The sequence below is a fragment of the Trichoderma evansii genome (genome assembly GCF_050947405.1).
Source record: "Trichoderma evansii strain SZMC 28006 chromosome Unknown GGI43scaffold_5, whole genome shotgun sequence".
Classification (NCBI taxonomy): domain Eukaryota; kingdom Fungi; phylum Ascomycota; class Sordariomycetes; order Hypocreales; family Hypocreaceae; genus Trichoderma; species Trichoderma evansii.
This window is the reverse complement of record NW_028145201.1, coordinates 1,538,699-1,552,042: the sequence shown is the minus strand read 5'-3', so window position 1 is coordinate 1,552,042 and position 13,344 is coordinate 1,538,699. Positions and strand designations below refer to the sequence as shown.

At 48.8% G+C, this 13,344-nt stretch overlaps 6 protein-coding genes across 6 annotated transcripts; 3 read left to right on the top strand and 3 right to left on the bottom strand.

Moving 5' to 3' along the window:
• Positions 1 to 655: 655 nt before the first annotated feature.
• On the top strand, positions 656 to 1,760 carry GGI43DRAFT_432888 (uncharacterized protein; the record flags this gene model as incomplete). The annotated part of the gene is made up of 1 exon (XM_083209662.1): positions 656 to 1,760. One exon carries the CDS (start codon positions 656 to 658, stop codon positions 1,580 to 1,582), a length of 927 nt encoding a protein of 308 aa, XP_083062908.1. The 3' UTR covers positions 1,583 to 1,760.
• Position 1,761: 1 nt separating this feature from the next.
• Positions 1,762 to 3,607, bottom strand: GGI43DRAFT_317797 (uncharacterized protein). The gene is made up of 2 exons (XM_083201805.1): positions 2,512 to 3,607; positions 1,762 to 2,456 (listed from the first exon to the last, which is right to left on the bottom strand). Exons 1-2 carry the CDS (start codon positions 3,376 to 3,378, stop codon positions 1,944 to 1,946), a joined length of 1,380 nt encoding a protein of 459 aa, XP_083062907.1. The 5' UTR covers positions 3,379 to 3,607; the 3' UTR covers positions 1,762 to 1,943.
• On the bottom strand, positions 3,590 to 5,691 carry GGI43DRAFT_400203 (CoA-transferase family III domain-containing protein). The gene is made up of 5 exons (XM_083205439.1): positions 5,323 to 5,691; positions 5,200 to 5,231; positions 4,995 to 5,121; positions 4,393 to 4,897; positions 3,590 to 4,335 (listed from the first exon to the last, which is right to left on the bottom strand). Exons 1-5 carry the CDS (start codon positions 5,503 to 5,505, stop codon positions 3,830 to 3,832), a joined length of 1,353 nt encoding a protein of 450 aa, XP_083062906.1. The 5' UTR covers positions 5,506 to 5,691; the 3' UTR covers positions 3,590 to 3,829.
• Positions 5,692 to 6,881: 1,190 nt separating this feature from the next.
• Positions 6,882 to 8,352, top strand: GGI43DRAFT_317794 (uncharacterized protein). Its single transcript, XM_083201804.1, has one exon. The coding sequence runs from the start codon at positions 7,345 to 7,347 to the stop codon at positions 8,293 to 8,295; it is 951 nt and encodes a 316-aa protein (XP_083062905.1). The 5' UTR covers positions 6,882 to 7,344; the 3' UTR covers positions 8,296 to 8,352.
• Positions 8,353 to 10,402, bottom strand: GGI43DRAFT_317814 (anthranilate phosphoribosyltransferase). Its single transcript, XM_083201807.1, has 2 exons — positions 9,396 to 10,402; positions 8,353 to 9,319 (listed from the first exon to the last, which is right to left on the bottom strand). Exons 1-2 carry the CDS (start codon positions 9,720 to 9,722, stop codon positions 8,411 to 8,413), a joined length of 1,236 nt encoding a protein of 411 aa, XP_083062904.1. The 5' UTR covers positions 9,723 to 10,402; the 3' UTR covers positions 8,353 to 8,410.
• On the top strand, positions 10,403 to 12,672 carry GGI43DRAFT_317813 (transcription factor SUA7). The gene has a single exon (XM_083201806.1). The coding sequence runs from the start codon at positions 11,083 to 11,085 to the stop codon at positions 12,127 to 12,129; it is 1,047 nt and encodes a 348-aa protein (XP_083062903.1). The 5' UTR covers positions 10,403 to 11,082; the 3' UTR covers positions 12,130 to 12,672.
• Positions 12,673 to 13,344: the final 672 nt, after the last annotated feature.

The following is a 13,344-nucleotide window of genomic DNA, read 5'->3' as shown; positions in this document are numbered from 1 at the left end:
CACAAGAGGAAATAAACAATCATCAGTGTACTAATATTCCATCTCGAACAAAATATCAAGATAGCCTGATATCATTGACAAAACAGCAGATCTTTCTCACCTATCCGTCCATTCGGTAACTCCGTACATATCACAATATGACATACATCAACACGACTCCTTGCTGCTGTCCTCCACCTTTCCCGGACCACAACTCCGGGGCTCCGGACAACTGAACCATATCAAAGCCAGGGTCATTCCATGTCAAAGCGGCCCAAACGCCCCCCTGTTAGCCGTTGGCTGAAGCCTGAGAGTAATTCTCTAGGCACTGATTGCCACTGCATATACTGCGGAGCACCGGCAATCGCAATAACAACTCTACCTAGAGCCGTGAAGGGAGCGAAGGAAGATAGAATCATTCGTTTGCCATCATGCGAGCAGGGGTGGAAAGGAGTCAAGCAATTAAGAGAAAGAAGAAAAGGAGCATCATCATATTCTTCTTTACAATGTATATATAAATCACTGTTGATCTTGTCCTCTTCTCATTCCCTCTCTCTCTTCACCCTCCACCTCTCATTCCTCAACTCCTCCAGAAACCTTTGGTTTCAGTCACTCCTTTACACCTCACCACTCACCCACCAGTCACTCATTAATTAATTAATACCTAATATTCAAAATGCGTTTCTTCGCTACCGCCACCACCTTGGTCTCTGTGGCCACTGCCGCCAGCGTCTCCGCCGGCGTCTGCGCTTCCGCCACTGCCAACCTCCAGCTCGGAAACCAGATCATCGCCGAGGCCTCGACCGACATCAGCGCCGCCGTCACTCTTGCCGAGGGCTTCGTCTGCCCCAAGGGCATGTCCTACAGCCCCTGGGTCAAGGCCTGCGAGTGCCCTCCCGGCCAGAGCTACGACACCACCAGCAAGTCCTGCAGCGGCACCGCCCTCACTGGCGCCTGGCCATCCCCCACATGCGATGCCTCCGGCGCCAAGGTTGCCCTCTCTGCTTTCTGTGCCATCTCGCCCACAAAGTTCACCAAGTACGATGCTACCCACGCGTGGTGCCAGGTCGCTCTCGACACATTCACCTTCTGCGCTGAGGTTGATATCGAGGCTGAGATCTCCGCCCTCGGACTGGGCATCAACCTGGATGTCGAGCTCGACATCTCCCTGACCTCCTCCATCAGCACCGACCTCCGCAGCACCTCTGCTGGTCTCGCCGCTCTCTACATTGATGAACTTGCTCGTGCCGTCGTCATCTTCAACACCAATGCTTTCGGCTATGCCGTCGTCGCTGCTGACGTCGAGGTTTCGCTGACCACCAGCATCTTTGCCCAGCTCTCAGCTACCGCCTGCCTGCTCGGCGTCGGAAAGTGCCAGTTCGACTGCGTTTCTTACAACACCATGGGCTGCCACAACTACATTGACGTTGTTGGAGCTCTCGGTGGCCGTCTTGCCGGCTTCGTCGGCGTTACTATCCTTCCTGATGTTATCCTCAGTCTCAGCTCTACCAAGGTTTACACCAACCTTGTTGTCAAGGATCTTCTATGCGCCAGCCTTAAGCTTGACGCTCCTCTCATCTCCCAATACAAGTACACTTGCTAAATTGATGGTGTATACATTTGATGGGGTAGAGTGTTAGTGTCTTTTGTGTGGGAGTATCGTGGTAGATGGAGTTGTGTTTGGAGAGCAGGACAGAGTCTTTTTTTTTGTGCATAACAGAGCGAGGTGTTGGTTGAGTAAAAGGGAGAGGAGTTAGATTCACGTCAATACGTCGGTAATGTGTGAAGCGTTCTCATTTTAGAGGTTAGAGATAATTGGTAATATAATATAGATAGATAGATTAATAGAACTGTTGTGGTTCAGAAACATGTCGCTCTTCCTTGATAACTCGTCACTGTAATGGTACAGACTGCTAAAAATTACCCATAAAAACACCCGAAATCCCATAAGAAAATCCGCCCATTCAAGCACTTACAGGAATTGCTATCTGCTTGCCAAATTTGTCCACGCCAAAATGGCTGAATGCCTCCTCATCATTGTCGTCCAATAAGAATGCTCGATCTTCATCTTCCGGAGAAAGTTTTGCATACAGGCCTTCGCCGGCCTTTGGCCACATTGGTGGGAGAGAATCCCCATCGTCCATCAGTGGTGATTCTTCAGCTTGGATAATGGGCGCCATTTTGACCATCTTTTTAGAAATCTTGTGCTTGCTCTTCGTTCTTGATTCTAATATGATATGTCCATGCCGTGGCCGTGTGGTGGACCGGGCACTCTGATGTGAATGTTTTATCCTATTAGTAGTAATAGTGCTGAGCGTTTCCGCATTCCAGGTTGGAGAATCAAAAATTGGTAGGTCCGGATGTTTCTTTGCGACAGAGACCATGATGTCGACCAGTAACTGCGGCTTGAGTTGATCGCAGAATGATAAAATGTTTAGTAAATCTGTTTTCTTCTTCCCATAAAAGTACTCCGTCAACTATAGATGCTGAGTTAGCCTCGCTTCTTTTTGATTCTTGTGAGTTTCTGCTTACCGCCGTATCTGATGCCTGCCCTGCCCAAAAACCAACATTTTCTGCTTTGGCTGGAATGGCATCTCCACCAAGAGCTGCCAAATTCCTGGCTCGCTGTCTTTCTAATTCATTCTGGTGTCGAGAATCTTCTTTGATATGATCCATTGCGTCGCTTTCATTCAAACTCAAGCATGATGGGCACATAAACCTCAAAGGCTGTTGTGCCTCCTCCTCTTTTATTGTTGACGGCAGCATACAGCCTTGATGCCATAATTGAGAACAGTTGCCACAAGGAATGAGTGGATTATGTGATTCTGATGAATCCTGATGACACTTGGAGCACATCATATAGCTGCTTTGCGGTGTGATACTGAGCGTCGCCGTTGTTGATAGTACTACCGCTGGTGGTGGAGCAGGCATAGGAAGTGACATTGTAGTCTGTGTGAAATCATCCGCCTCATCCTGCTGCTCTCGCTTTCTCTTCAATCCTATCAGCCGAGAGTTTTCCGCCATAATATTCTCAACGCTGCCAAATGACTGGTGAATTGGCGAAATGGGCATTGGCAGCGTGTCACTCATACTTGAATCCCGCTTCTCATCCGTCTCACTCTTTCCTCCATCTGTAATTTGAGGTGTATCGTTTATTACAACTGGTAAATTTGAGCTTGTAGGTCTCTGTGAATTCTTTATACGATCTAAGATCCATGAAGTCGACGAGAACTGAGGCGTATATGAAGGTCGTGGTATCGACGCTGGTGGACACGGATTCTCCATATTGGGGCTGATATCGGGATATGACTGGATAGCTGTTGCCACTGGTGAATCTCTCATGATAGTATCCTCATCATTCGATTCAATTGGAATAATAGCTGGTAATATCGCCTCCATTTTGCGTCACAGCCGGGTATTATTCGCGTGATATGAATGGCTTATTGCGTCTGAGCCAAGATGCCCTTTTTCATGACATTACACCTACAAGGGAGAGGAATTGAGGAATTGCGTGCCCGCACGTGGAATAAAAGAATTATAAAATGAAAAGAAAAACTCCCCCAATGATTTTTAAAACATGATATCGCGATAATTTATTTTCAATCTTACGATGGAGACTGAGAAAGAACCATTTTCGGAAAGCGCGAGACAAGAAAGAGCGGATAGCGAATCATGTGATGGATCACATGATGTGATAGAAGACCTCAATCTGTACGGTGTCTCATCCAACCATGCACTGTCCTATACTAACTCTAGATATTCGCCTTGTATATATTTATCTTTTCATCTTATCATTTTCTCATCTAAATGTCTAATGTGGTATATGACGCGAACTGTAATGGTCATGTGTCTAACTCACAACTCCCTGGTCTTTGAGCGCAGCAATGTCTGATTCACTCAGGCCGAGATGCTCGCCCAGGACCTCATTCGTGTGCTGGCCCAAAACAGGAGGAGGTGTTCTCACAATGGGCTGAGTTTCCGACCACTTGACAGGCGTGTTCACCATCTTGATCGGGCCACAGTATTCGTGATCAATCTCGATAACCATGTCTCGGGCTTTTGTGTGGCTGTGATTGAGAGTGCCCTGGATATCGTTGATGGCGGCATAAGGCATTCCTGATCCCTCAAATGTCTCTAGCCACTCCTGAGTCGTTCTTTGCTGTGTAATAGCCTCGATTTCTGCTTCTAGTTCATTACGGTGGGCCACTCGATCAGCGTTTGTCTTGAACTTGGCGTCGTCCTTCCAGTGCGGCTTGTTAAGGCCATCGCAGAGAACACCAAATAAGCGGTCATTGCCACCACCAATGAGAATATCGCCGTCTTTTGTCTTGAACGCTCTGTATGGAACGATAGATGCTGTAGAATTTTAGTATAACTTTCACCAGGCATCCAGTACATATGCATCTGACTTACGATGAGCGGTTCCCCAGCGACCACTGTCCTTCTTCCCGCTAATTAGGCTGCTGCTTGCAATGTTGGCCAATGTAGCTGTTTGGCAGTCGCTCAGCGCCACGTCGATGTGTTGGCCCTTTCCAGTCCTAGCCCTCGACAAAAGTGCCGCCATGATACTATTGCTGGTGTAAAGGCCAGTTGTCAGGTCGGTAACGGCTACGCCGACCTTAACGGGCGGTCCATCTCGCGAGCCTGTAATGTGCATGAGGCCGAACTCAGCCTCAACCATAACATCGTAGCCAGCACGGTTGGAGTAAGGGCCGGTCTGGCCGTATCCTGTAATAGAAGCATAGATGAGTCCGGGATTGATCTTTCGCAGACTCTCATAGTCCATTGAATACTTCTTCAATGTGCCTGGGAGATAGTTTTCGACCAGGATGTCGCATTTCGCCGCTAGCTTATGCAGGATATTCACTCCTTCTGGGTGTTGGAAAGATAGTCCTAGAGACTTTTTGTTGCGATTGGCCTAAAAATAAAGACGCAGATAAGCAACATGTTAGTCCCTCGTTCATCGCAACAAATAGGTTCTCTAATTTTAGGTGTCTATGTTGGTTGGTTCATACTCCTAAAAAATATGCGGATTCGCCCGGGCCTTCTCTTCCAGAATCCGGCTTGTACTTTGCGTATGGGGGACCCCATGCTCGCGTGTCATCTCCCCGCGTTGGGTGCTCGATTTTAATAACTTCAGCGCTGGAAAATAGTTTTGAAGAATCAATATGCCGATCTTGGCTAGATATAAAGCTCGAAATAATCGAGAATGATGCTTACCCAAGGTCACCAAGAATTTGTGTGCAGTATGGCTGCAGCAAGTTAGCGGAGTGATAAGCATAAGATTTGGGTCATGCATCTATTTATATACGGGTATGCATAATGCGTGAGAGATCAACTTACACCAGCCAGAACTCGGGTCATGTCTAGCACACGATATCCCTCAAGGGGTAACGGGCCATTGTTGGCTGCGGCCGCAGAGTAGCGGCGCATGCCACGTGCTGTGGCATTCACCCATTGGATCTGGGATTTGGAGTGAGCCAATCTGCCGAGGCTTGAAATAGCGATGCCCCGAATCTGGGACATTGTTACAGAGGATGTGTGTTGGTGACGTCTTGTGTCATGAAAGAAGTAGAGAAGAAGGAAGGTGTAGAATGGAAAAGCAAACCAACTACCGAGCAGCCAAGACTATGCGTTTATCGTCCGATGCCGCTTCGCGATGGATCGTGAATCGCCAGCTCTGAGTGGTTGACGCCAACGTGGAATTGTCCCGATACTGCTGTTTTGAGCGAAGCCCCATGGGGTCGGTTGGATTCGGCTCACAATAGTGGGCATATGTGGTTAGTGCGTGTGCGGTTAGGCGCAAACAGAGACACAATAGCATCATGTGCGATCTCGTCCGATCCAACTGCTGATGCTCTGCAAACATATATTTAGTGCGTTCATAACTATGACAAACATTCGTGGCACGAATAGAAAATTGAAGACAGAAAAATAGGATACAATCTTCTATGTGATACTATTACGAGAACTCTGCTGTGTGATAGGCGCTGCTAGCGTTTGATGGCCCTCGAGGGTTTGGTAGCGATCAGCCACAAACTGCCCGTGTCGCACAAGCAGTTTGCTGGCTGACATAAGAGCTATCACAACACGGATCTTTCTTTGATACGTGGTTTTCTAGAGATCAAGGTTTTCCGTCAGAGGGTTTCCGTTTCTTTTTACAAGCAAACGGAGTCTATTGGGAAATCACAATCTCGTGGCGTAGCACTGCATAGACTCAATTACAATTTCCCCGTGCTACTAAATCGCAGCCTAACCAAGAACTGGATAACGTCACTGCCAAGTTAGGAAGCTTTCTTCCTGATACGAGGTACTTCGTACACTGTAATTGTTTACTTTGTACCTTATTCTTGGACACTTCAATGCCTATTTTCATTCCATGCTCCCTGCATATGCAAGGCTGAATGGATTCCAAATGGACAATTGTTTGTTCCTCCATTCACACAACCTATTCACCAACACCACTCCTAAATTTGGGCATCGCAGGCAACAGAATCAAGAATATGCGAACCTCTAGCCATTGCATAGCGGCTTAGCTAGCGGCACGGTAATCCGCGTAGCATCCGGCGTTGCTGATGCGACCTGACGCCTATCCTGCCCTAAGCCAAACTAGACAGATACGCTGCTCTCCTGGTCTCTGGCTATTCTAGTGCCTGATTCCTAAAGCGATGATCCCTGGTCGCAGCGCTTACTGCTAATGCTACCATGCTGGGAGCGCCATACTCAGTGAAGAAGGCCTAAACTACTGCTCAGCAACTCGGTGGACTCCACCCAGGCTGTGGGTGATGAAGATATGCGCAAGCCTGTCACAGGTCGTATCCGCCCCCCCCTCTCAACGGCGTGGGTGTCCCCTGCACGCCTTTTACCTTTTGGTAGCGTTTCTATTAATATGATGCGCGCTGTTGCTCTGCCAATATCACCATGGTTGCAAAGTGGGCTTAGCCCACCGTTGGAGTGACGCAAAGGCCCGTTCTGTCACTTCAAAACTGGAGAGCGTCCGCGGCCTCTTCCCAATATGAATTCTTGTCAAAAACAAAATCGGAAAACAGGCTCTCCAGCAGAGGACAATCACGACTCATTCGGGGCTGTGCAGCTATTGGCAAGGCCCCCAAGTTGAGCTGCAGATCTGAAAATCGCCGTCATGCTTGTCTCGAGGCTGCGGGTTTGATTGACTGAATGTGGCTCATTCGGTTTGCGCTACTTCACGATACGAAATCGACCCGTTTTTCGATAATCTCTTATACATATACTGCGTTCCGATAGTTCCAAGATTTTTTTTTTTTTTTTTCGAATTTGCCTCTATCATAACATTGCTATATTCGGTGTCCAAACTTGAGCATTTGGGTAACACGACTGGCGATCACCATGGAAAGGATTACGATGCTCTCACGCCGCGAGTTGTCGCAACAAACAACAACATACATCATCATTGGTGTCGTCGTTGGTGTAACAGTTACCGTCGCAGTCATCGCCATTCTCATATTCACGCGCCGGAGGGGACAAAAGTACAGCCAGCTGAGGAAGAACAGCCAGCTGAGGAAGAGAAAATCTAGCACCATTGATCGAGAGTCTTATAGGAAAAGCATGATGTCGACGTTTTCAGAGGTGGACGACGCTCAGAGGCAGGCCATGATTAGAAAATCGCTTGCGACTCGAAGCTCCACCATGGAGTTGAACGTCGACGCCATGTCAATACACACCACTACCACGCATCCCCTGGAAGCGCATGCCCCAGAAACCGAAATTCTGTCACCACAACCTCAGCTACCACAACCTCCCCCATCGGCGGGAGACGAAGAGTCGTTGGTTGGCCTCAAGGATGATTGGAAAGAATGGGAAGCGAGGCTTAACGAAAACTATTCACCTTCACTCGGCCTTCATCCAGCACTCAGTCCTCGCCCAGCACTTGACTCTCATCCAGCACTGGGTCCCCATCCGGCACTGGGTCCTCATCCAGCTATATCACACTCGCGCAAGAGCTCAAATAGCTCGACCAAATCTCATCCAGCACTGGGCCCCCATCCGGCAATCGATTCCCATCCGGCATTCGGCCCTCATCCGGCTATGTCTCACTCGCGCAAGAGTTCAAATAGCTCGATCAGATCTGCTAGCGCATATCTCTTAGACGCAAGCCCGCCATCTCAATGCCATCTTGGCCTTTCCACAAACGAGCTCGACCGGCGCTCGCTACCTCCGATCACTAGGCCGCATTCTATCGTTTCTGTTAAATCCAATCGATCACTGCCGGTAACCTACGAAGTTGAACATGATCCGCGCAATCTCCACCAATCGCAAGAATCGCAACCCCGTTCATAACAGTCGCCGTCACGTCATAGAAAGACATTGAAATATTTTGTTTTACACGCAATTCCACCCCTTGGTGGATTTCTATGATTAAGAAATGCTACTTTGGCTCTGCCCGGCAGAGCACCTAGTTTCCAATCTCGTTGGTAATATCGACAAACGCTTGCCACTGTCTCCAGGCTTCACCACTGGTGATAGCCCACTTAGCTCTTCGAACACCTTCCTTCCAACGTTGGCCTCCAGGGCCACGTTCTTTGATGACATTTCCATCATCACCATGGCCCATGTCACTGGTATCTGCCTCGCAGATACCAGATGCGACAAGAAGGGCAGCAGTATTGATTAGAACGAATTCGACGACCGGATCATCCAGGGGAAGTTCGCCTTTCAAGATGCGAACAAGAATATCCGCATTTTCCTGAGGCTCCTTTCCGGAGGACACCTCGTGTAAGGCGTGGGTGCGGATACCAAAGTCATTGGGGTGGACTTTGAAATGTTCGACCACTATTTCTCCTCCGGGAGACTTTTCTTTCAGCATCCAGCAGAGTGAATTGCCTGCACAGCTAATTTCATCTAATTCCTCTTCTCCACAGACAATCAACGCCTTGTGGCAGCCAGCAACTCTCAAGGCTTCAGCAAAAGCGGGACCGAGGTCTCGTCTTCCGACGCCGATAACTCGAGCTTCCAGCACGTCTTCCACCGGATTTGCCAATGGACCCAAGTTGTTGAAAATAGTTCTCCAGGGGAGCTGCTTCCGGATAGGTGCTACGTAGCGCATGCCAGTGTGGAAGACTGGGGCGAAGAGGAAGCTGTAGTTTGTATTGGAGTAGACCTTGACCAGGGTATCTGGCCTCACGGCGCTAATAATAGGCGCCCGAGGCTTCATGCAGTTGACCATGTCCGCACTGCCTGATTTAGATGTGCTTGCTTTGTTGCCGTGTTTGGAGACTAGAAGCAGTGAAGAGGCAAGAATCGATGAAGTTGTACTGACGTTGAAGGTGTCATGAGAGTCACCTCCAGTACCAACAATATCGCACTGCATTGTACGTTTAGTTTATGTATACAACCAAACTGATATTAATCAATTGAATTGAATTGTATTGTAATCTTACCAGTCCGCCCTTGTACGTGCCCTCTTTTCTTCCCCGCGACTCAATGACACTCTGGAGCTCCTTGACCGGAATGGGCGCTGCGGCTTTTCTCATTACATAGGCGCAACGCTCTAAAACATCCGCCTTGTAGTCGAGCTTGGTGAAATGGAGAGCCATGAGGAGGGAGGCTGTCTGGGCCTCTGTCACCTGGTTTGTGAAGAAATGAGAGATTGCCTCTGCGATCTCATCAGGAGTCACTGCATTGTCTGTTGGCCAGAGCTTGGTCAACAGTGGCTTGAGGTTGACTGGAGGAAGGGCCTCTTGCCCACTGCCTGTGTTTGACGCCATGACGATTGATGCACAGACGGTATGAAAGAGGGAGAAAATGGATTCAGTCAAACGAAAAGAATGAGCCAGAGAGTGACGCAGCGTCTACTTTTATGCCAGCCGCTATGAATATGCCGTACAACCAACCGTACACACTATGCCGCATCTGTGGCACGACGAACTCATTAGGAAAGATATTGTTCATTTTTTTGCCTATGAGTCAGCAGCATGGCTCCATAATGGCTTGTTGAATTGAGTGCATGGGGGTTTCTACGATTACCCATTGGCCGATTTCGGGCCCGCAGCGATGGCTCACAGATCCAACGCAAGACACAGAGGCGTTGGACTCCGGTAGTTGGTAGTCTCAAACCAGCTCACGGGAATAAAGTTTTCCCGACACCGAAGTCTATCTCATGCAATATGAAACGTGCTGTGACTTTTTCCTGCGTAATCATTCCTTCCCTTCGCACGGTGGCGACGCCCATCTGATTCCAGCTGCTGAGTCACCCGCAGCCAGAACTTTCGCTACCTGATTCACCAGGCCGTAAGGGCCTACATAGCGACTCCCTCTTCGCCCAAGCCGCTCATTCTAATCTTCCCCCGACAAACTCTTCCTACCGCTCTCTTGCCGCCAAAAGTTGGATCACACTCGCTCACGACGCTCACTGCTCTTCAAGCCCGCTGTCAGAAGCGATTCCGACCTCTTGCTTTCGCCGACTAATCGCCGTTCTGAGTTTTTTTTCCTCCGCGATACGATCTCAGACGCCTTCACTGGTTCAGAAAAGTCGGCCGGCAGAGACCACTTTTGCGTGTTTGCGCTTCCCGACACTTCTTTTTCGCTTGAAGACTTGACAGCAGAAACGCTACAGGGACTTTTTGGGCCGAAAGAGAGCGTCTCCTCTACATAGTTACTTGCCTCGTCGCGCCTTTGCTGTTTGCTCGCCTCTGGCTGGTGTGCAGCAAGCCGACATCGTTCGCCGCGTCTAGCGCTCCGAACTTTCTTAACAAAGAAAAGAAACAAAAAAAATAAAGAATAAAAAATAAAAAACAATTAATCAAGGAGAAGAGGGCCAGGACAAAGAAATATTCTGTCCGTGCCCAAAGAAGCGTGCTCGATCTCACGTCGGAGGCTACAGCCGCGCTTCCCCCTTCTTAGGCCAGCAGGCTCTCGACCGTCAAGCTGCATTCACCGCTCTTTGTCCGGGTCGTCAACGATCAACTCTGGATTAGAGGATCATCTTACAAGACAGATTCCCTCGTAAGAAAATCAGTAGAGAAGAAGAATCAGCAGCTGCGACGACGAAGAAAGGAGGCCAAAAAGGCACGAAAAGTCTTTGACGAGATCACCAACATCTATAAGCCGAGACCCTACACGCCCAAAATGCTTCCGCCGACGGGCGGAGATGCAAATGGAGGGTCATTTCAGGAAGACCTGAATAATGTCCTTGCCTGCCCCGACTGCAAGGAGTACCCTCCGAACTTGATCGAGGAATTCTCGAGCGGAGATATGGTCTGCCAGAGCTGCGGTGTCGTCGTCGGCACACGCATCATCGATACCAGATCTGAATGGCGTACGTTTGCCAATGACGACCAAGGTGGCGATGACCCGAGCCGTGTCGGCGGACCGCAGGACGAGTTCGTCGAGGGCCAGCATCTAGCTACGACTGTTGCCTTTTCTGAGTCCAAGGCTCACAAGGCTTTGTCCCGTACTCAAAACAATGCCAATCAAGACAAGGCTCAAAAGGGTTTAATGCAGGCCTACAAGGAGATTGTTGCGCTCTGCGAGGCTATCCATATGGGAGCTAACGTTTCCAACGCGGCCAAGCACATCTTTAAGCTCGTTGACAAGCACAAATTTATGAAGGGCAAACCTCAGGAGGCCGTCATTGCTGGATGCATCTTTATTGCATGCCGACAAAACAACGTACCTCGAACATTCCGAGAAATCTTCAACCTCACTAGTGTCAGTAAGAAGGAAGTCGGCAGGGTCTTTAAGCAGCTACAGAATTTCCTGCAAAAGATCCAAGATACCGAAGGCGAGAGCGGTACCGGACTGAATACCGTCACCAACTACGAAAATACCTCTGTTGGTGCTGAAGATCTCTGTGGTCGTTACGTGTCTCAGCTGGGCTTTAAGAACCAGCAAAAGATATCCAAAATCTCCCGAGATCTTGCAGAGCAGGCTACCGATATCTCTGCTCTGGCAGGTCGATCACCCCTGTCTGTTGCGGCCGCTTGCATCTACATGGCATGCCACCTCATGGGAGAGCCACGGTCATCGGCCCCCATTGCCAAGCAGACTGGCGTGAGCGATGGAACAGTAAAAACCGCTTACAAGTTCCTCTTTGCTGCCCGTGATCAGCTGATCAAGAAAGAATGGCTCGAAGAGGGCGGTAAGATGGAGAATATTCCGCAAGTCCAAGTCTAGAGGGCTCGTCTATTACACTCGCAACTGAGGTGCATCGCGTGATGCACGCTTTGATATCCACATCTAATCTGTCTGCATTATTGCGCTGCTGTCATTTTTGAGCTTTTTCTTTTTTTTTTCTCTTTCAAGCTGCCGCGCTGTGGGATCGAAGGGCGTTTATTGGCGAAACATTGTGATCTTGAGACAGAAGAAGCCGAAGACAGAGGAGAAGACGGAGGGTTCTCTTTTGCACTGTTTGTAACGTTTAATATAGAGGCTGAGGAAAGAAAAAATATACTGGCCTTGCAGAAGGGATGGCTGGAGAGTGCAGGACTGCAGCTCTTATGCCCTGACATATTCAGCAGTCATTTTTTTCGACGTTTTGCTATAGCAAAGCAAAGTATCTCAGATTGTATAGACTCGAATAGCAATATTCATAGAGCAAATTGCATATTCATGGTGACCTGAATATTGCTGTGCACTTATACTGGAATCTTGGCGTTTATAGCTATATTCGTGGCTGTACTGCGTACCCTCAACGTTTCCACTTCATGGCTGTTTGCGTAACGAATGAGTGGAGAATACTAGGCATCAAATATAGGCTGAAAACGGATTATAGTAGGTATTTTGAAAAAGCCTAAGTGACGTCATGCAAGAATTATACAATGCTGAATCACATTTGACAATGCCAAGTTGTCAGGGAGTTGCATCGCGTGGCAGTGGTTTCTGACACATGTAGCATACGAATCTCTGTGGAGATGAGGCATGACTTTAGCTTTTATGAGGGGCTGGGATGGCTATACGATCCATATACGGGGAAAAAAGGTTCCTCGCCGATGGAGAAGGTTACGCGTCAGCCGCTGCAGATGAGATGGCAATGCATACAGTACCGGGTACAGTCAGCCCTGGGACCATAAGCATTGGTGCATTAAGTGAAATAGGGAGGCAATACTACAGAGCACTGTGTGAATGGTACAGCGCTTTTTTGGCCTTCCTCATCCTGCGATCCATCTCGTGTTGTCTGCTCTCCCCATAGTTTAGTCTAAGCCGACAGCTAGCAATAAGACAATAAGCAGTTGGCAGTGACCGTATTATACATTCGCGCTGCATGTACTACTGGCCGACGGGGAAACTCAATAGCGCCGAGTCAGGAAAACTGGCCTCACATGGCCTCACATGGCCTTCTATCCTCTCCATACCCTTCAACGTCAAAAAGGACCGTCTTGTCGCCCCACG